Source organism: Caloenas nicobarica, chromosome 9 (assembly GCF_036013445.1).
Source record: "Caloenas nicobarica isolate bCalNic1 chromosome 9, bCalNic1.hap1, whole genome shotgun sequence".
Lineage (NCBI taxonomy): Eukaryota > Metazoa > Chordata > Aves > Columbiformes > Columbidae > Caloenas > Caloenas nicobarica.
The window spans coordinates 23,406,667-23,426,254 of NC_088253.1; the positions used below are offsets into that span (position 1 = coordinate 23,406,667).

At 44.0% G+C, this 19,588-nt stretch overlaps 1 protein-coding gene across 2 annotated transcripts in view; it reads right to left on the reverse strand.

Moving 5' to 3' along the window:
- The window catches only part of FANCA (FA complementation group A), a 34,389-nt gene that overhangs the window by 8,938 nt on the left and 5,863 nt on the right, over nucleotides 1-19,588 (reverse strand). For both annotated transcript variants that reach the window (XM_065640735.1, XM_065640736.1), the window contains exons 8-30: nucleotides 18,793-18,875; nucleotides 18,308-18,341; nucleotides 15,822-15,888; nucleotides 15,142-15,254; nucleotides 14,136-14,212; nucleotides 13,508-13,649; nucleotides 12,816-12,949; nucleotides 11,717-11,827; nucleotides 11,205-11,300; nucleotides 11,051-11,110; nucleotides 9,709-9,797; nucleotides 9,237-9,297; nucleotides 9,088-9,137; nucleotides 8,128-8,204; nucleotides 6,168-6,272; nucleotides 5,502-5,644; nucleotides 4,991-5,061; nucleotides 3,785-3,884; nucleotides 2,778-2,977; nucleotides 2,568-2,664; nucleotides 2,147-2,323; nucleotides 1,022-1,095; nucleotides 468-596 (exon numbers count right to left, since the gene is read on the reverse strand). In XM_065640735.1, coding sequence (XP_065496807.1) covers nucleotides 468-596; nucleotides 1,022-1,095; nucleotides 2,147-2,323; nucleotides 2,568-2,664; nucleotides 2,778-2,977; nucleotides 3,785-3,884; nucleotides 4,991-5,061; nucleotides 5,502-5,644; nucleotides 6,168-6,272; nucleotides 8,128-8,204; nucleotides 9,088-9,137; nucleotides 9,237-9,297; nucleotides 9,709-9,797; nucleotides 11,051-11,110; nucleotides 11,205-11,300; nucleotides 11,717-11,827; nucleotides 12,816-12,949; nucleotides 13,508-13,649; nucleotides 14,136-14,212; nucleotides 15,142-15,254; nucleotides 15,822-15,888; nucleotides 18,308-18,341; nucleotides 18,793-18,875 — 2,290 coding nt within the window. The remainder of the gene's footprint in view (nucleotides 1-467; nucleotides 597-1,021; nucleotides 1,096-2,146; nucleotides 2,324-2,567; nucleotides 2,665-2,777; nucleotides 2,978-3,784; nucleotides 3,885-4,990; nucleotides 5,062-5,501; nucleotides 5,645-6,167; nucleotides 6,273-8,127; nucleotides 8,205-9,087; nucleotides 9,138-9,236; nucleotides 9,298-9,708; nucleotides 9,798-11,050; nucleotides 11,111-11,204; nucleotides 11,301-11,716; nucleotides 11,828-12,815; nucleotides 12,950-13,507; nucleotides 13,650-14,135; nucleotides 14,213-15,141; nucleotides 15,255-15,821; nucleotides 15,889-18,307; nucleotides 18,342-18,792; nucleotides 18,876-19,588) is intronic.

Below are 19,588 nucleotides of genomic sequence, written 5' to 3' on the forward strand. Positions count from 1 at the left end.
ATCAAGAGACAGGTAATTCACCCTGTCAGCCCAGGAACACAATTCAAATAAAGTCAAATGGCTTCAGATGAACACAAAGCTCTGACATTAATGTTCCTTAAATAAGCTGTAGGTGAGACAGCAATTCTCCTCTAACCCTCCCTCCTTATTTTCCAGCTTCAGCCACTTTTTCAGGGGCACTGATGCTTGTCTGGCCGAACAAACCTGAATACAAATTCAACTTAAAAGAGACAGACAGACTAGGGACTATCTGTAACTTCGGCCCCAGACCTCTGTCACCTAGAGCAAGATTCTTATGCAGAGACTGGTGAGTCACACAGAGCCACCTCCCGGCTTTCCCTGCCAGAAAGGAATCGCTTCCACTCCAGAAATCACAGCCCCGTGTAAGGCACAAGCTCACGGCTCCTGGCTTGCGAGGTCATTAGAACCATTGCTTCTGCAGAAATGCATGTCCTGGCACAGAATACCTTTGTGAGGAATCCAGGACGGTGTTGATAATAACGCCACAGGCCTTCTCCAGGTCTCCATCGCAGCCACCAGAAGCAGAAGGTGCTGGAAGATACCGTTGATAGATGGCCCAGTGATGGAAATCCTGTCTGCAAGAGCGAAAAGGAGAAGATAAGAAGCCTATCGTGGCCTTTTAATGGTGCCCATCCTTTCATGTATAATAAAAGGAAGTTCACACATCAAAGTGGGGTGGGATGACAGACACAAGCACCCATGTGAGTGCAGATATAAAGAGCCACCCACCAGCCGCCTCTTACTTATGTGAAAAGTTATTTGGAAGGACTGCGCATGCAGGCCAGAGGCTGTCTTGTGAATCTCCTCACGCTAACACACACACCTCGCTCTAGCATTGCTTGCACTCTGGACAAACTAATAGTCAACAGGCATTTGTGTCCTGCAGCAGCTTGTTTATTAACTTTAGTTGTCAAGTTCCTGATCCTCAGTGCTTTTTCCTAATTTGAGTAGGAAAGACTCTTGAACAATTCCCTTTTCCACAGTGCCTCTCTGCACTCACCTTTCTGAAGCAGAGAGAATATCCTTTTCAGGGTACACCTCCAGCTCCAGCAGCAGCCACTCTCTGAAAGACAACTGGGAAAAGCACCAGTTTTGGGTAAGAGGGCAGACGAACACAGCAAGTAACTTGTGCAGAACAGCCACCTTCTTCCCACCATAAAACCCACCTTCACCCCCACCCAGACACAATCCCGTGCAGATGCCGAGATACGAAACTGGAGACATCAACCCAAGGAAGTTCCTGGACTGTTTCCCTTGCAAGAAACCTTAATTAAATCCCACTGGCATTCAAAAATTTACTAACAGCGAGCCGATAAAGCATCTCACACACACCCAGTCCTTTGACATTTCTAAACATGCTCATCTTCCTAACGTCCAGATACCAGAACGAACACGTTATTAGAAATAAATGCTAAAATGAACAAAGCACCATAGTCAGACAGACTGGGATAAGCATCAAAGAAAGGGTATAATGCGAAGGTGTTTTAGCCTTGTACATCAAGCTAGCCAAGCACAAGGAGTCATTCTAGTAACACGACAAACTCCTCTGCACAAACACAAACTGGTTTTATATGAACTAGGTTAAAAAAAGAAATCCTGACAAATCAGATACATTGCAAGGCTGGTATAAAGAGAATAGCTGAGACGTTAACCTGCTTCACAGCAAGACGGAGCCAAACAACCCCAGATACACGGATGGTTGAGGCAAACGCTGACATTTAGATGAAGCTCCAAAAGGAGCCAGCAAGCATTTTCAGCTACGTGACTCGCCATCGCCTCGCAGACAGTACACAGGAGGAAGCCAAGGTTACGGACAGGCCTTTTCTCTACAGTTCTGGAGCATTTTCTTACTGATATGGTATATCTTGTCAAGCTTTCTGCTTTTGCAATGAATAGGACACACAAGCTTTACCTCTAGTTTTCTATTTCTACCTTATCGTCATAAAAAATCTACAAGTAACATTGAGCACATAACCTAGCGCACACATCTTCCAACTGTCAGACCAACATTGCAGGCATTAAATTTTTTACGAGAAGCTTTTTATCACCAATAAGGAAACTGCAGGGGACAGATCTGAAAAATGAGAGTTACAGCATGAACTTGAGTCACGGATAAGATTTATACCTGGAACACTTCCTCCTTCAAGAGCTCCTGAAAGCGTGCTTGCTTCCATAAACACAGGCTGGCTCTCCTGTAGTTCAGCGAGGGCTGTGACAGGGAAATCCAGACGGGGTCCGTGTTAGCCTCCTCACACAGGATTCCCCGAGCTTCCAAGCTCAGCCGTGGCACGAGGTACTGCAGCTAAAACAAAGGCACAAAACCGACTTCTGCACATTTCCACCACAAGAAAAAGCCCAGTGCAACCTCTGTTTGTGTGAAACTGCCAAACAAGCAAATACACAAGGTGGTAAGATGGGAGGGTGCAAAGATGCATTTTTATATCACTTTCTTTGTACAAGTAATAGTTGCACAGGGGTCTGCAGCAGGAGATTGAACCGAGATTGATCTTTCTTGTAAGTAATAGCAAAACTTTTTTTCTTTTTACCTTTTTAACAAGGTCAGGAGGAAGCAAGGCACACAAATCTTCATGAGAACAGGATGAAAACTTGCACATGAGATAAGATGCTGCTGCAGTGCAAAACCTGATAGAGAAAAAGAAAGAATTCCATTATCTGGTTGGTTCAATCATATATTTTCCCACCGATGAAAGTCCGAAGTCAAAACCAAAGAGGACGTGTTGGGTGCGTGATCTCACCTCAGGCAGAAGACAAATGACTCTTCCGTCCTGCACACTAGCAAGGAGTTCCAGTACTCAGAAACTGAAAGGACCTTTCCAGGAACAGGCTGGGAAATCCCAAAATTGGCTTCCACTTCAGGAATTAAAGCTCTGGATTCACTTAAGTGGATCACAAAAGCTGCTAGTCCTAAAATGTGAGCGTCATCCAGGGAAGGACCCTGCAAGCCAACCAGAAGTAAAGAACTGAAGAGAGACATTTCATTTGTAACAAAACAACCTTTCTCAGAAAAACCTCAGAATTAATCAAGTAGCAGAACATTGCTTCTTTCCATTGAGTAATTAGTGCAGTGATATCAATTTAGCAGATGAGAGACACCGGTTGCATCAAACATGTTCTTCCTTCCTTGAAATTGTGCAGCTGCCTTTGGTCAACTTGCAGCAAAATGTGGTTGTTTCTGTAGCACAGTGATGTGAAGCAACTACCTGTATATTCAGCCTAGCAGAATTTGAGACTCTCGAGGCTTTTTAGCTTCCATGACCGCTAACCTAGTCTATCAGCCTTTTAATTCACACTTGCAATATCATGGGGTAAAGGAAATGAAACTAACAGTTCTTTAAAGGAAAACCATGCACTGTTGTACCCCCAGATTTGGGAGTCTTACTTTTATTTTTAAAAGGTGTACAGCTGAAATATTCAATGTGGAAGACCGGAAATCAAGCATTTGACTATCTTCTCTTTGCTATGTTCACAAACTTGCTGTTCTGTTATAATGTATCTCCAAACGCATTAACCTACTACTGTAGCAGTTCTCTAGGATAGGAACACATACAGCTCACATTCCTGAGCGTAAGCCCACACTATTTGTCTGAAATTAGATTTTTTTTTTTTTTTTTTGGAAGCCTGAGAGCTAGTGAAGCCCCTCAGCAGTGCAATCCAGACAGGTACGTGCCCCATGGCTCGGGAAGCAGAGCTAGGACAGCCTTTAGTATGCTATAACCACACAATTTGTGGTTGGAAAACTAACCTGGTGATAAATAAGCTGGCAGAGCCTGCTCAGGAGGGCAGGTAAGAGATTCCTGTGTCCACACATCATCTTCACCAACAAGGAGAGACATGGTCCCTGCCTGCAGAGGGGAAAAACCACATGCTTTCTTCACTGCTGCTTTGTATCCCTAGTACAGGAAGGGGTATTTAAAAATACTTAAACACAGTGAACCTGAGCCATGCTTGTCTCTAAATACAGGGCAATTATCATTCCATTTACAGGCTCAGAGGAAGTGTCATTTTTGGAGTATCTGAGCAGAGGACCCCTACAAAGACACGAACTCCACCAGTGCCCTGCCTCGAATACTTGATAATATTCATATATCGTCAAAGAGGTGACAACAGGGAGAGGAGGAAGCTGCCTGGGGCACCGACAGCTTTTGTCAGACACAGAGCACAAGGTAAATAGAGTCAGAGCAATAAATGGGATCAAAAAAAAACACAAAGCAAGAGCAAAAGGGAATTAATATGACCAGGTCCTGTTGCAAAATAGAGGAAGGGAAGGACAGAGGGACTTTCCCACCCAGGTGACAGAAAAACACATCCTCAGAGGAGATCGGAAGGGGAGTTGGGTTTATGAACAATGTCCAGCACAGGTTTTCAATACAGATTCATCAGCTCCAGGGCAAAACAGTGTAAAAGGGAGGGAAAGACACACTGGTTGCCAAAGCGCGCTGCACCCCAGAGAAGCAGCCACCTCCCTCAGCTGCTGGGATCATGGGCAGCATGTCAGTACGTTGGTTTTTTCCAACAAAGCAATTTTACACTGAAATGTTGACCATGATGTTTACAACCTCTGTTACATCATGAAGGAGATGGCTATAACAGCCAGCAAGTAATTCCCAGATAAAAAGAATTTGCTTCGTTCCCCACCACTGAGCTGAAAATGTCAACCTGAGCACATGGTATTTGTGGAAAGGTTTTATAGATTGTCACAAAGCAGAAATCAGAGCCAAATGCCACCTTTTTCTGAAGGGATCAGTAATGACAGAGCAGAAATGTTTTATTTACACATTTACATTAAAGTGCATTGGTTCTTAGATTACAGAAACTCAGACTAGAGCAGTCTGTGAGTGCAAGCCTGGCACAGTGGGTACGAACAAGTCCCTCCTCACCTCTAGACAAGTGTTGGAATTTTAGCATATTAACAAGTTTTCATTTCCCTACAGTGTTACTTGCATCTTACCTGTCCGGGGGGTTAAAATAGGAAGCAGCTACTAGGTTTTGGCAGAATGATGTCAGCAGAAGATCAACAACCTGGAATAAGAGACACACTGCTAATTCCTACTTGTGGGGCTGGATGCCTGGATCTAGTTCGTACTGCCTATACATTATGTTTCCCAACATTAAAACAAGGAGACAAATTGCTGGTGATGTTCACGAGTTGTACAGATCCACCAGCACTAAGAAGAGATGGAAAGTTAACACTGTAACAGCCCAGGAATGATCCCAGCACAGAAGTATCTAGACAAGGCTGGTGGAGAAAGCCTCGCTCATCACCGGATCGCTCCATAGAAGATATCTCGAGATCTCGCCATCACCCAACAACTTCCAGGAGGATAAAACATCTGAATAGTCTGTGCAGGGCACAAGGTAGACAAAAGGAGAATGTTTTTCCTGTTCTCTACAGACAAAGCAACCTTTCACACATCCTATCCGGATGCATTTTCCCCTGCCCAGCCCCAGCTGGTACTCACACTCTGATGGCCACGTTCCAGCCTGGGGGAGGAAACGTCAACTTGGATGGGAGAATTCAAAGTAGCAACTTCATTCTCATCACCGCTGTGACCCAAGACGCTCGCGAGTCTGTCAGAAATCACTGCAATCTGTGCTGGCACATCTGCGGGAAGGTAACGGGAGAACCGGGGCAGAATGTGTGACAGATTTACAAATCCACACTGCAGGAAGAACAAGTGAAATATATACTCTAATTGATCAGAGCCCAAAGTATGTTACAAAAAGCTTCAATGAGCAAAAAATTTTATCTGGAACACAGAGATTGTCATCTTTGTTTTAGAAGACAGCTTTATTTTTTCTCTAGTGCTATTCCCAACATACACCCAGGACAGGTTTTCACACCAGAAAGGAAACAGCCTTCAACAGAGGGCAAAGATGTCTGTGGTAGCAAGCGATCGTCACAAAGACACAGACCTGAAGTTCTAAACTCAAGCATGGGAAATGTGTCAGACATTAAAATGTTTATATATTAATAGATGGAAGGATTACACAGATTTGAAAATACTACATCTTCAGGTACCAGTGGCAAGTAACTACTGCTGCTTTGGCTAGCATTAGCCACATTTTATTAACGTAGCTTTTGTAACAGTCAATTAGGGACAGCTACAACCTGCCTTCCTGCATACCTTCATATTTAGCCCGGTCCACAGTCAGCATCCTTAGTTCAGCCAGCTCAGCCTCCAGCTGCTCAACAGGCTCTTTGCAGAGGCTGGTCTCTGCTTTTGATTCATCTAGACAAATAAGAGAGAAATGCGACACGTTCTCCTCACCTTTGTGCACTACATCAGTTCATAAAATGCTTCCAGCCATCGCTGCTGACATTTTCTGTAAAAGCAGTATTTACACTTCTGTAAGCTATAACAGATCCCCAAATTGTCAATCTGCCACATACACAGCTTTGTTTTTACATTCAAAATGTGCTATTTGATTAATCATGTATTAGTTTGTGCCTAGGTGCAGAACGGAATTCAGTTTTTAAAGAGGAGACAAAGGAGTTCGCCTTTCAGAGCTGCCTTCCTCTTGCTTTAGCTCTCTGCCCCTCACAGAGACATCTGCTATCCCCAGGAGACTGGAACCGGTCTCAAAATACAGAGACAGACATTACAGCATCAATACTACATCATCAGCTCCTCCTCACACCCAACACCACACATCATCTCCAGATGTTACGCGTTACTCTATTCTGGTTTTGTTTAAAAGAAGAAATAAAAGGAAATTTCTTTTACCACTAGAAAGACAGTGCCAGCAGCAATAAGCTGCCAGGGCACAGCCCCGGACACCAACCACCACCTGTACGCTCGGTTAGGCAGAAACAGCCTCTCGTACACGGGCCAGAAATAACTCAACCATGAACAAGAGAAGTAAATAAGGTTCGAATTAATACTTGTTATAAACACGCTGTAAAACAACAAGGTGTTAGGAGACTGCTGAGTCCCCAAGAGTGAGCACTAAGGAACAGGCCAGGTTTAGAGCTGGCCCATTCTCAGCCCTGTCCTAAATCCAGTCTCTGTGCAAGAGCTGCAGGGATGGATTAGGTTGCAGGGGATGGATTAATGACTCAGGGGACGGGACCAGGATGCGGGGGATGGGATCAGGATGCGGGGGACGGGATCAGGCTGTACCAGCAGAGGTCCCTGGTAATTCAAGGAGTCTTGCAGAGCTCTGGCTGCCCGTTGGGATCCTGCAGATCCCGGGAACCCCACGGGGTCCTTCATCACTGCCGGTTGCCAGGACAACCCTGGCAGCCAGCCTGCTGCACATCTGCGGTTCCCAGGACTGCTTTGTCACACCTCTCGAGATACAGCATCTTCAGAAAGCTTCAAACGCCCAAAGCACCCCGAGCAGAAGCCAGTTCCAGATTCCTCCCCACACAGAGTACATGATCTCCCCCAGACGCTGGGAACAATCTCTGCTCCCCAGCCTGACCTTCTCATTTCATATAAACCCATGGGGAGGACGCTGCCCATTTTAAGATGCGTTTGAAACACCCACTTGCTGCAAAAGATAGAAGAGCTCATTAAATACCCGTCGCACCAACACACACTGCACCAGTAACACAGCTGCAGTGACAGGACCTGAAACTGGGGGGTCCCTTCCACCCCAACGCAGGTGAACTGTGCACTGTGGTCCCTTTGCCGCTGGCTCTGTTCCCAGCCCCTCCTGCTGCCTCCGATCTCCGTCACCACCCATTAATCCAGGCTTAAAACAGTGAGTTGGGACAGCAGCAGCGCACGAGCGGTCGGCACAGCAGGGTCACAGCCTGGGCCAGCTGGGACCGCTCGAGCTGCAAATGCTGATTCACACGGATGTTTCTGAGCTGCGTTTAAATCAGCCAGCGCGGACGGCACTTGCAGCCTCAGCACAGAGCTCTGCAGAAATCCCAGCCCAGCAGGACAGGCAGAGAAAGTCATTACAAGAGTAACTATTTGATACCTCAACAGGACTTAAAGAACATACACATTTTACATATAGATTAAAGACCTAATTGGTTGTAACTTTTTGAAAATTTTCAATTCAGGAGGGCATCAATGGAAATATTAACTTGTCTTCAAGCTGATCCATAAGTAAATGTTGTATTTTTTTTACCTTGTAACATTTTCTCTTTCATGTCACGACAGGCTTGCATGTATGTGGAGTACAAGTTTGAGGGTATTTTATCAGCTCTGTAATAAAAAAAAGACATTTATTATACCACATAACCACATTCAAACTTCAGCTTTATTAAATATAAGCATAAGCAACAGCTACACTTCAAAATGTAATTACAGAGGCTCCAAAGCATACAGAGCATCTGAAGCATTTTTTTAATCATCATCTGGCATGAGGGCCAGAAAATTACAGCCAAGGTTTTCATCGCAAGTATTATGCATGTGTAGCACACAACACAAAATCAACACTATATAAATATTATAGGCGTGTATTAATATCTATTTCATATAAAGTACGTGGCTAAGATCACATAAGAATGTGAGTTATGTGACATGCAGCATTCACATGTCTAAAACAACATCAAAGTTTGACCTCCAATGCTTACTGGGCAGGTGCTTAATACTAAAAACGTATTAAATGAGGCTCTCCTAGGACTCAGCTGCTTCTCTTACAACTTTAATTTTAAAAAATGATCCAGCCTTTCTTAGAGTCAGACTAGAATGACAAGCCAGGACCAAACGCCTCATCTGTAGGCAGCGTTGCCAACATTTTTTCTTCATTATAGGTTACAGAGGAATTAATGGACTTAAAATAAAGCTGTTCCTGCAATGCAGAAAAGCACCTTTAAACATGTGTACAGGACAAGCTTGAGTTCCAAGAGGTGCTGTGTTCTCCTGGGACATTATCTTGGTGTCCCTTAAGATCAGTCCATTAAGCACTAACACACATTGAAGTTTCATCTTGCCTTTTTCCCACACTCTCTCTCAAAGAGAAGAGCTTTTCATGCTCAGTGTTTCATAAACGAGGTGTCGAAGTCTCAGATAATCTGACGTGAAGTCAGATGTTCCAAAGAGAAAGTCCAAAAGCACAGAAAATAACAGTGGGAAGTCTCAATACCTCTTTAAAGAATCTATAAAAGCCATGCGTGCATCTGGGGTTCTAGGGAGCTGCAACAGAAAAACAGGCAGGTTAGGAGCAAATTACCAGGCTACAAACACGCAGCTAAATGGGAGGATCAAAAACAAAATCCAAAAACAAATACTAACCACACGTGGCCTGAGCAAAGCAGGAAGAAACCAGGAAGTATAATATGGTCGCCTGAAAATACTGAGACAGAAAATAAATATAGCAAAATATTAACACCACCAAAGCTACAAAGTGCCATTTCATTACCTCAAGAATTAATTTGGCTCCTGCAAATAAGAAATATTCATGGTAACGTGAATAACCACAGACAAATCAAGCCCAGATTAGCCAATAGTTATTCATTTCTTTAATTTTGCTTTTTATTTATTCTAACAATTGTGGATTTCTCTTGCAGGTGTGCATATGGCTTTTTACTCTGCACAAACAGCTTCTCTTCGATGGCTACTGAGGAAGTGGATAACATCGGAAGAACTTCCCAAAACCTCCTTTGCTCACATCCTCCATTTTTCTTGTTTTGTTATTTTGATTTGGACTTGGATTTATTATTATTATTATAGCTAAAACCAAGAAGAGTTGAGAAGCACACAGTACCTGGCTTCTATCACAGATGTTGGGATCTTCCTGGTATTTTCAAATATCTGAAGGGCCTTTTCAACATCCCGAAGCGCCTGGCCCTGGGGCTGGATCACACGAGTAACAACGAGACGAAGATATTGTGAGAAATCAAGGATCACGATAATTTTCCCTGCTTGTTCTTTCAGGGTTAGTATACTAACAGTTGTCTGCGCTGCGAAGGGAAGTGACTGAACAAATGCAATTGAATAACACGAATAAAACTGCAGGATGGAGAACCCGGGCTTGAACCATCAGCTGTTATAAATATATATAAATAACAGCTATTCTGGCTCAGCCCAAAGGTCTGCATAATTCTGCACACACCTCCTGCAGCAGATACTCCTGCTGAACGTCACATTCTTTATTCAGTTGTCCCCCACAGGGACAGTATCTTTGCTGTTCTGAATTTACTTTATTGTTATTCTATTTTACTTCGTGCACTTGGAATTAAGACACATAATCTTCAGTTCCAGTCTGTGCTGCTACACTCCAGGCAGAGGGACTGCTGCCCCAGGATTCTCTTGTTTGAGCCATGAGGCATCTTAAAACTGCAAGAACCTGGGCCGGTTTCTCAACAGATCAGACTTGGCAATGAAACGAAATCTTCACTTATGACTTTCAGTTCATCACAGGACTAAATTTCATTCCAGTATGTTTAACCAGCCTGTATTTCATGTACTCCAGTTGACTGACTGTCTAAGTGCAGCCCTCTAATCTGCCATACTGGTGATCAAAATGTAGAACAGGAAGAAACAATAAAGCCAAATGCTTCCTTAGCAATTACTGTTGTTATCCAAAATTTATCATGGACCAGAGTGTGAACCTTCAGACTGCAAATTCCCTCCCCAAATCTCCTGCAAATGTGACCACTTTGAGTACAACACCAAATAGATGACACACTATACTGAAAAGAATCAAGACATACATATAAACTGCTTTCCTATGTGCTCAAATCATCAGGAGCAAATCCACAGAGGACGTGTCACCATTGTCACAAGCTGGTCAATGTGCAGAGCTAACACAGCCCCAGCTGTGGGCTAACGCAGGTGCTGCTTGGCCAGTAGCTGGCTGGCTAATTGCTGAGTTTGTCTGCAAGTCCACCTCTGGGAATACTTGTCACTGCCTGCATGCCCTCTACACAGGTCTGGTTTTCATGAAATCCAGGGAACATTTCCATTCTTACGACTGCTATGTCTTAAAGTTGGAGAAGATTTGGCTCAAACCTGGCAGGAATGGCAGAGAGGTTGATAACCTGAGCTCTTTGCCAGAGGAAAAGGCGCACAACTGATGAGAAAACCGTTAAACAGCCCAGCAGTACCTGCACGGCTTCATCTGTGGAAGACAAGTCTTCATAGAGCCCCATATCCTCTATAGCAACCTGCGGGATTAACGGAGATGCACACGGTCACGACACAGCTCGTATTTTGACAGATCCAGAAAGTACTCTTTGAAAAGAGACAATTCTCACTAACCTTGAGGTCGGCCAGCCTGGTTTTAGCCAGAGTGATGTACTCCAAGAGAATAGACCGATGCTTTGTTGGCACAAAAGGGGGGTACATTATATGGACCTGAAACATGCAATTCACAACAAGATTTGCCATTTTTACAGGAAATCAGTGTAAAATTCTGGTTAGTGTTTACAGTCATCTACCTCAAATATTCCCCAAAGAAGATGTGATTGCTTGTTTTAAAATAAGCCATTTTCATGGCAACCAACATGCAATTTTTCCCAACAACAAATAAAAATCACCGAAGCACTCAAATTTAACTCCATGAAAGGAATCCTCCTTCTTGCCCAGTAAACAAAAGAATCTTGTACTTCCTTATTTCAGGAAGAATGTGTTTTGAATAACATATCAAAACTAATGCAATTACTACATTAACAATAAAAATAAGATGAGCCTAGTCAAAGGCACAAATAAGTTGACTTTGGAGCAATTCTGTATCAGTCTTTAGAAAACCATCTCTGCAAGCATTTTCTCACCTTCAGGTACAGCGCGGCCTCAAAGGGCACCAGCTCTGACAAGAACTCGAAGAGGAAGACCAGCGCTTTCTTACTGCTCCCCTGGTGACCACCAGCGTTCCCAAAGGATGCCTGGAACAAGGAAACGACACCGCAGCCTTTGAGCGAGGAGAGAATCCCCGTCCCAGCAGGGCCATAACCCGGCACACAAATCCCAGACATCCCTTACGGGTATCTGCTTTCTGCCAAGAGAATCTCACTGGAGAGAAGTCTCCAGAGAAAGTTTATGCAAATCTCTAGAGAAGTTTTTTTTGAGTTTCTTAGTCCGGTTTCCAGAAAGCCTGCTCTGTCATCCTCAAAGGTCGTTCTGATGTGCTACTATGGGAACACTCAGAGGAGTTAAACAACGCAACACCAAAATGCACCAAAGAATTGAGATTCATCAAGGTTTCTGCACAGCTTTATCGGGGCATTATAAAGAAAATAAGCCAGTCTGAGGGTATACAGAACATAGCCAGTTTACCTTTTGATACAGCCTAAACACTCTATCAGCAAAGGCTGAGCTTAGATTTGCAAATTGTACAAAGGAATTTACAGGTTTAAATGATGTGGAGATTTGCATACCTAAAATACCTACATGTTTACAACTAAAAGCTAACGAGTAATTACCTATAAGGTCAAACACAGCAATTAGAGCTGCATGCAAACATCCAGGAAACCAGAATGCTTCATCTGCAACAACCCACAACTTATGCAATAACAACGGTGTTGGTTATCAAGATACTGAAATACATCCAAGATGATGATTACAGCAGGAATTACATGTCTGCATTCCTGACAAATAACTACAGAAGGTAAAAGGGACTTAAAAGATGGAAGTAGGGAAGACTGGAGAAAGCCAAATAAATACATTCTTTGCAGACACAAAGGCTGTAATAAATATTAAATCAGTCCTAATATCAGTATAATCACTTGTTACTCTTTTTTTCTCCTCCATCTCTCCAATTCCTGGCTATATGGTCTGAAACTAGGCTTTTGCTGGGTAGCAGAACATGCCTTGTGCACAGGTTTCTCACCTACTTAAAACAAAGATTACCAGTCAGGCCTCATTTAGCCTTACCTTAAACCATTCAGAGTAAGGCATGAACACAGCAGGGCCCTCGAGAGCAGCCTGACGAGCTATCAGGAACGCGGTGATCATGTTTTCCATATCATAATTCTCAAAGGCCTTTATCAGGAGGCGGCTCAGTAGATCTAGAAACACAAAACAATCACCTCAGACTTTGCTCTTCACAACCGTGCTGTAATTTTCTATGGTAAATGAAGACAAATATTTGTGATAAAACATCTGCTGCGTATAACAGCTTGGAGAACCTTTGGGACACACTTATATTTTTTTCATGCACTTTCAATGGTCAAATACTCTGGGATTTCAGCCCGGAAGAACTGCAGGGAATGCAGCAATGAGATAATCGGTAAGAAACTCTAACAAACAAGGTCTGCTAGCAAAGGTGAGACAGAAGAATCAAGCTTCAGTAATCACTGCTTCAATTAATAATTAAAGTAATTATCAAACAACCCTCTTAGCTGTACACTAAGTTTGAGGAGCGCCAGGCACAAGGCCTGGATTCACATCACTGCTGATATGGAATGTCTGAACAGAAAAGCAGATTTTCTGCTGTTCTTTTCCATGCAGGAGTCTCAAAACAACGACTCTCAATGCCTGCGCTGTACACCAGCCGGCATGGTTTACTCTTCAGCACCAGAGAAGCAACAAGCATGCAAGCTTGCAGCCCACCAGCACCTCCTCACCTCTGAAGAGCTGCTCAGCCTCGGCCTGGCACACTACCAGCGTGGACACGCAGGACAGGACGTGCTGCCAGTTCACCTCGTGGGTCTCCAGGACTTGTTGCAGCTGCAAGATTGACTCCTTCGCGCTGAACGCCACAAACAGCTGCAAGAGTGAGATCAATTTGGTTTAGCTATGACATACAAGCACCCGTAAGAGTGAAATACACTGTCAAGATTAACACACAGATGTCTCTTAAATGGCTTTTTACAAAGCTATCCTGCATGCATCTCTGCGTCAGCTTTCCAGGGCCAGACATCATTCTGGCCTGGAACCAGCATTGGCCAAAATACACAGTAATATTCCAGTTCTTTCAGAAGTCATGTCATATTCTTAACAGTAAAAACTCACGTCTTCAATTATTATCTTTGTTCTCATTAAGAGCTTTGCACAAAAGTCCCTTTTTCTTCAAAAGCACTATTTGCGCAAAAGTAGTACTTTTTCTTCATGCTTCATACTGCCAGAATTCCTGGCAGCTGCTTCAGATTCTGTGACTGGAACGTACTATTTTTAAATAATCTCATTTCAGATATTTCAATGGATAGAACCCCAACATAGTAAAGCTCTCTCTGCAAAACCAGGAAGACGTACTTTGCGATACAAGGTAGTAAGTAGTGAACAAGTTCTTGTAAAGCTCCACTCTTTCTGCATATGGATGGCATCAGACACTGTATCCGGACAAAAAAAATAGTTTACTCTTCAGAAATAATTTTAAACTCACCCAAACCATGTAACTTAACCACACAAAATTACCCTTTGGCTCTGACAGCCAGACACATTAAAAATTGCTGAAATCCTTTCTCTCCCTTTTGTCTTTGGGACATGCACTGTGGCAACAAGGACGGTGCCATTTCCCTACAGCACTGTCACCTCAAGGCTGCTCAAACATCCACAGGCGACCACGGTGTGTGCACAGAGAACCAGCCAGGAATCGCTTTTTCCTCAATAACCTCTTCCAGCTGGAAGCTGACAACGACACAGCTCTCCCACACAACCCATACGTGGCTCTAGATCATAGCCCAGAGTGGTTTTACCAGGGATTTTGTAGCCCAAACATATTTCTTCCTAAAAACATCCAGCTTCGCAATTACCAGTCACAGATTAAAAGCCTTCCTGCCTTTAATCTACCAAAAGAAACACCCAGTGAGCAGAGAAAGGACACGTCTCAGGCCCCAACCCAAACACACAGGGCCAGACTGTGTCAGCCCCAGCCCTCTCTGCAGCATCACCTCTCCCAACCAGTTTGTCCTTTTGTCCAAAACTACTCCCAGAGGCCAGAGCTCTCCCAGGGCTGCTCCATTAGACTTACTCCAAATATCTGTTCAGAAGCCACTGGCAGAAGCTCTGTTTGAAGGCACTGATTTTCCGCTTAAAGTTTTCTCCTGAACTACAGCCCTCTCAAGCCCAGATTTTTTTTTTTGGTCTGATCTGGCACTATGACTATATATCCCCCAGGGAAAGAGCTGAGGACTCGGGCAGCTGCTCTAGCTCTGGATCCTCCAGGTTGGACTCCATTAAGCCAGACCTGGGTAGGCTGGAGCTCCTGACACACACTAACACACCACGGAGACACTCGCTTCTCCCCGCCTGTTCCTACCTTTCAACAACGGGTTGTAGGTAAGAACTTCGGTCAGGGTGTGTCTAAAAAACTGCTGCAAGGAATCCGGATGAACCGCACTTTTATAAAGTGACACATTGAACACATTCAGCCTACAAATGACAAGGAAATGTTCAGAAACAATGCACAGGAAGTATGATCAACTAGGTACTGATGAGGGTGAAAGACTTTTTTTTTTTCCTTATCTCTCTTATCAAATTACCAGAGATATATACCTTTTTGTATGTATTTTAAAAACCTATTGGTTACTCAATATTACGTAGCTATCAGATTTACAAACTTAAGTCAATGTATACCCCTGCACAGGATGGGTCTGGCTTGACATGTACGAAGTTGTTAGACAAAATCTGTTTGGAAGCAGGAATTAGAGAAGATGATGGCACCTTCCAGCTGCTTCTGCTCAGAAGCAGAGTGAGAAAACTCGATGGGGGAAACTCGCCACATGCCAAGAAGATGCTCCAAGATTGGTTCCAGCCCTGCCAGAACACCCTTTCCTACCTGACACTTTTTTAATATGCATTTTCACTTGCACATATTTTATTAGAGAGAATACTAAACATAAGTAGCACGGCATGGGGAACATTCACGCTATTTCAGTAACAAGTGTTAACAGTGGATAAAAAACTCCTGACATTACTCAGGGGAACAGCGTTTCTTACCAGAACCTCATAGCTTGTGACGTGGAAACATCTTCCTGCTTCTGTTTACCAACAGCATCAAGCACCCCTGTAGCCCAAAGCAGAAACACAAAAATGCAATGAGAGAAATGGAAATGGAAGGAACTGCGACACTAAACAACACAGGAACTAATTGTGCACCTTTAAGAAGGTGACCCCATTGGAGAAATGTGCAGAAGCCATTCAGCAGCATTACATTCTTATTAATTTTTTTCAAAGTGACACAGAGACTCAAAAACTATTAATACTAACCTTGAACCAATTTAAAAGCATTTCCAAGAATGTGCTAATAATTAAGCCCTCTAAAAATGCACATGCATTAGTATTTAATTTCCAAACCCAACCCTAATTGTGCAGCAGATCTGCAAGTATGAACCCTGCAAAGCTGCAGGAGAGGAGTGCCTGTCTGGGGCAGGGATTTGCATAAGCAGGCTCTGAATTAACAACCCCTGGAGACAACGGTCTTAACCGCCCTCACCAAACAAAAGAGCACACTGCTGCCACTGGGACTTCATGTTACGTTTGCTTAGAACTTCCTTCTAGAGCTAGATCTGCCCCAAAATGACGGCTGGAGCTCAAACAGCTTGGCAGCTCACACAGTACATGGCTGCGACCATCAGCCCATGCCAAAGACCACGTACTGAGAGACCCTGTGCTTTACAGCCCGCTGCAGCAGCAGGTTTTCCTGTTTCTTGTCCCATCCTACCTTCAAAAGCCTCCTCTTTTAACAGTTAAGAGTTTGCTTTTTTCATTAGGATCATCCAGGAAACACCCTGAAAAGGAAATATACTGAGCTGGGGCAGCAAAACCATGTTCTTGCACGAGGCAGCCCACAGGGTTAGTTGTAAAGCTCTCCTCCCCAGCTGAGGAATACTGTCAGGTTAAGTAGGGGAGAATAGAGAAAAGGAGATAAAGTCTGCTTATCCTCGGGCACAGGAGTTCAATACAGCAAGATCATCACTGTGCAGCACAGTGCTCCCATGCTGCTCCCAGCCTGTCCTTCTCCCCCTGTGAAGGTCTTCACTAATAGTGAATTAGTTGACATAAAGAATCCTAATGTTCTTCAAAGCAGCTGATGCGTGGAGTGAAACCCCTCAAAGGTGACCCAAAAGTACAGACTAACAAAAATACCTTGTATAAAACTCTTTTAAGACATTTTCAGGTGCACAGACCGCACGTCAGCCAGCAGCAGTGCAGGCTGCAGGAACGTGAAGGTCAGATGAAGAGCAGGGCAGCACAGCTGCCTGTGTGGCTGCCGGCAGCCCGCTTCTTCTCCTCTGAAATCCCCCCCGTCCTGCGCTTATGAGGGTTATTTTTCGAATACCAATGCTGCTAAAGGGCCACCTGAGATAGGACTCATATATACTAAATAATCAAGCACTTCTCTTACAGCTTTCCCTTTTTAGACCCACTCCGCAAGGTGTGTAAGGCCTTTCCGTCTGCAGATAACATTCCCTGTGGGACAGGGGCTATGGGATGGGGCTGGCAGCACCGCAGGGAGAGGGAGCAGCCCTGGCATGTGTCCTGCTCTGCAGGCATCCTACAGCAGAGGAGAAGCACCAGCCTCTGCAGCAGCACTGAGCACGTTGCTGAAGCTGAAACGTGCCAGCAAAAGTGGTAAAGTGCTGTCACTAAGGAGACGGGAAAGGAACAGCAGCCGCACAGCCAGATTATATTAATATCCCGGTATAGGGCATGTGACGAGGTGTGAGAGAGAGCGAGGAGGCGTGAGTGAGGGTGAGGAGGCGTGAGCAAGCATGAGCAGGCGTGAGCAAACACTTCCTCCACTGTGCAGCACGTACAGCAACTTACCGTGAAGATCATCTATCTGTGACTTAAGAAAAAAATAACCCCAATGCGTGTTTGGTCTTTCTGAGTCAGGATTTGCAATGCAAAGCAGGGACTACAATGCTTGAGCTCCCAGCAGCAGCAGCAGGACTGCCCAGGCCAAAACAGGCACCTTGGCCATGGGACACTTCTTGAAGACTGTCCGTTTAAGAACTACACATGTACATTAGATATCTTTGCTCAGCATTTAAAACAAATAGGTTTCACAAAACGCTAGTCTGCAAATTCAAACCATGAACCAGGAAAATAGCTGACTTGCACATAACTTTGTAAATTCAAAGCAGGAAAAAAAATCTCCCAGTTTAACCTCTGGAAGCAAACCAGTGTTGTAGCACAATTCTTAAAAATCAGCTCAGATATCAACCTGATGTTGCAGCTGGGAACATCAAAACGAACTGGCATAACAGGCAAGAAATTATCCACAGCGTTGGAAGACACTCACTTTACAAGAGCAAAGGGGAAAACAGGGGCACACAAAATCAGTGACATTAATAATACACACAGCAGGGGAAAAGCAGCCCAGGCAAAGGATTTCTCCTCGCAGATTTAGTAATGAACAAGGAACTCAAGTCGAGCAAACAGCAGCAATGCACAAAGCCGGGAATCACAAACACACTTACATGTCAACATTCTTTGTAAGACAGCATGACAGATCTGTTCAAAATGGACAAATTAAGACCATTTAGAGTTTAAAATAGATACAGTAATATGCAGAAAAATTAAATTGACTCAAAGAAAGTTCTGTCCCTCTTGATTTAAAGCTTAACCTTCAGCTCAGGCTTTATGGTAGAGTAGATACAATAGACAGAAGGGGAAGCATTTCCCGTGCTCACAAGCACTCCACACCTGACATTCCAAAGAAACCAATCAAGGTGAAACCGAGGAAGCTTACAAAACCCCGGACACCTCACCTTGGAAAATATCTCTCTAAAAAAATACCTGTGTTCTGGTTTCAGCATTTCTTCATCACCCACTCCAGCCTAGACCCACCACCCTTTCTTTGTTGCGCTAAACTCACATTTATTTATATTCAGCAAGGCCCAGAGGTATATAAAGGAACTATTCTTTAAACAATCATTTGTAAATAGTCTCACTTTGTCCTTACATAGGGGACCTTCTTGAACTCCAACTTCCTTCCCAGCTCTGAAGTTTGCTGAAAGCCATTCTGAAGAAACACGATCGCAAAGTCTGCAAATTGAGAAGGAATTAGTGTTTCAGCATGAAAATAAAGATCACTCGCTGTTTTGCCTCCCCATCTCCTAACAGCACCAGTGGCTGAAAAGCCTCGTTCACTACACAGCAGCCAGCAGGAATCTTTTATTTTCTTGGAGTAAAATTACTCCCGGGCAAAAGGACCTAGAACAATGGAGGGTGAGGAGCACAGAAACTCCAAGGATTGTACAGACCAAAGCATTTACAGGTCTTATTACTGCTGCAGAACTTGTGTGGGCTGTACCTGACCAACTCCACTGGTCCAACAGTCTGACTGCAGCTTGTCAATCAAATTGTGTAGCGACATTTTCTAAACAAAACCATAAAATAAATAACAGAAAAGGGCAAGGGGAAAATGGAACTGTTAAATATCATAAAACACCAGGTCGAAAGAACGTCAAGGATCACCTGGTCCAATCTTTCTTTGTACAAGCCCAGTCTAGCCAAGCTGGCCCAGAGCCCTGTCCAGCTGGATCTGAAAAATATCCAGTGTTGGGGAACCCACCACTTCCCTGCGAGATTATTCCAATGGCTGATTGTTCTCATCGGGAAAAATTTCCCTCTTGTGTCCATCGGAATCTCCCCAGGAGTAGCTTGTACCCATTGTCCCTCCTGTTTTCCATGGGACTCCTTGTAAAAAGAAGATATTCCGAGATATTCTGGTCCAGAATATCTCAGACAGTTTGCAG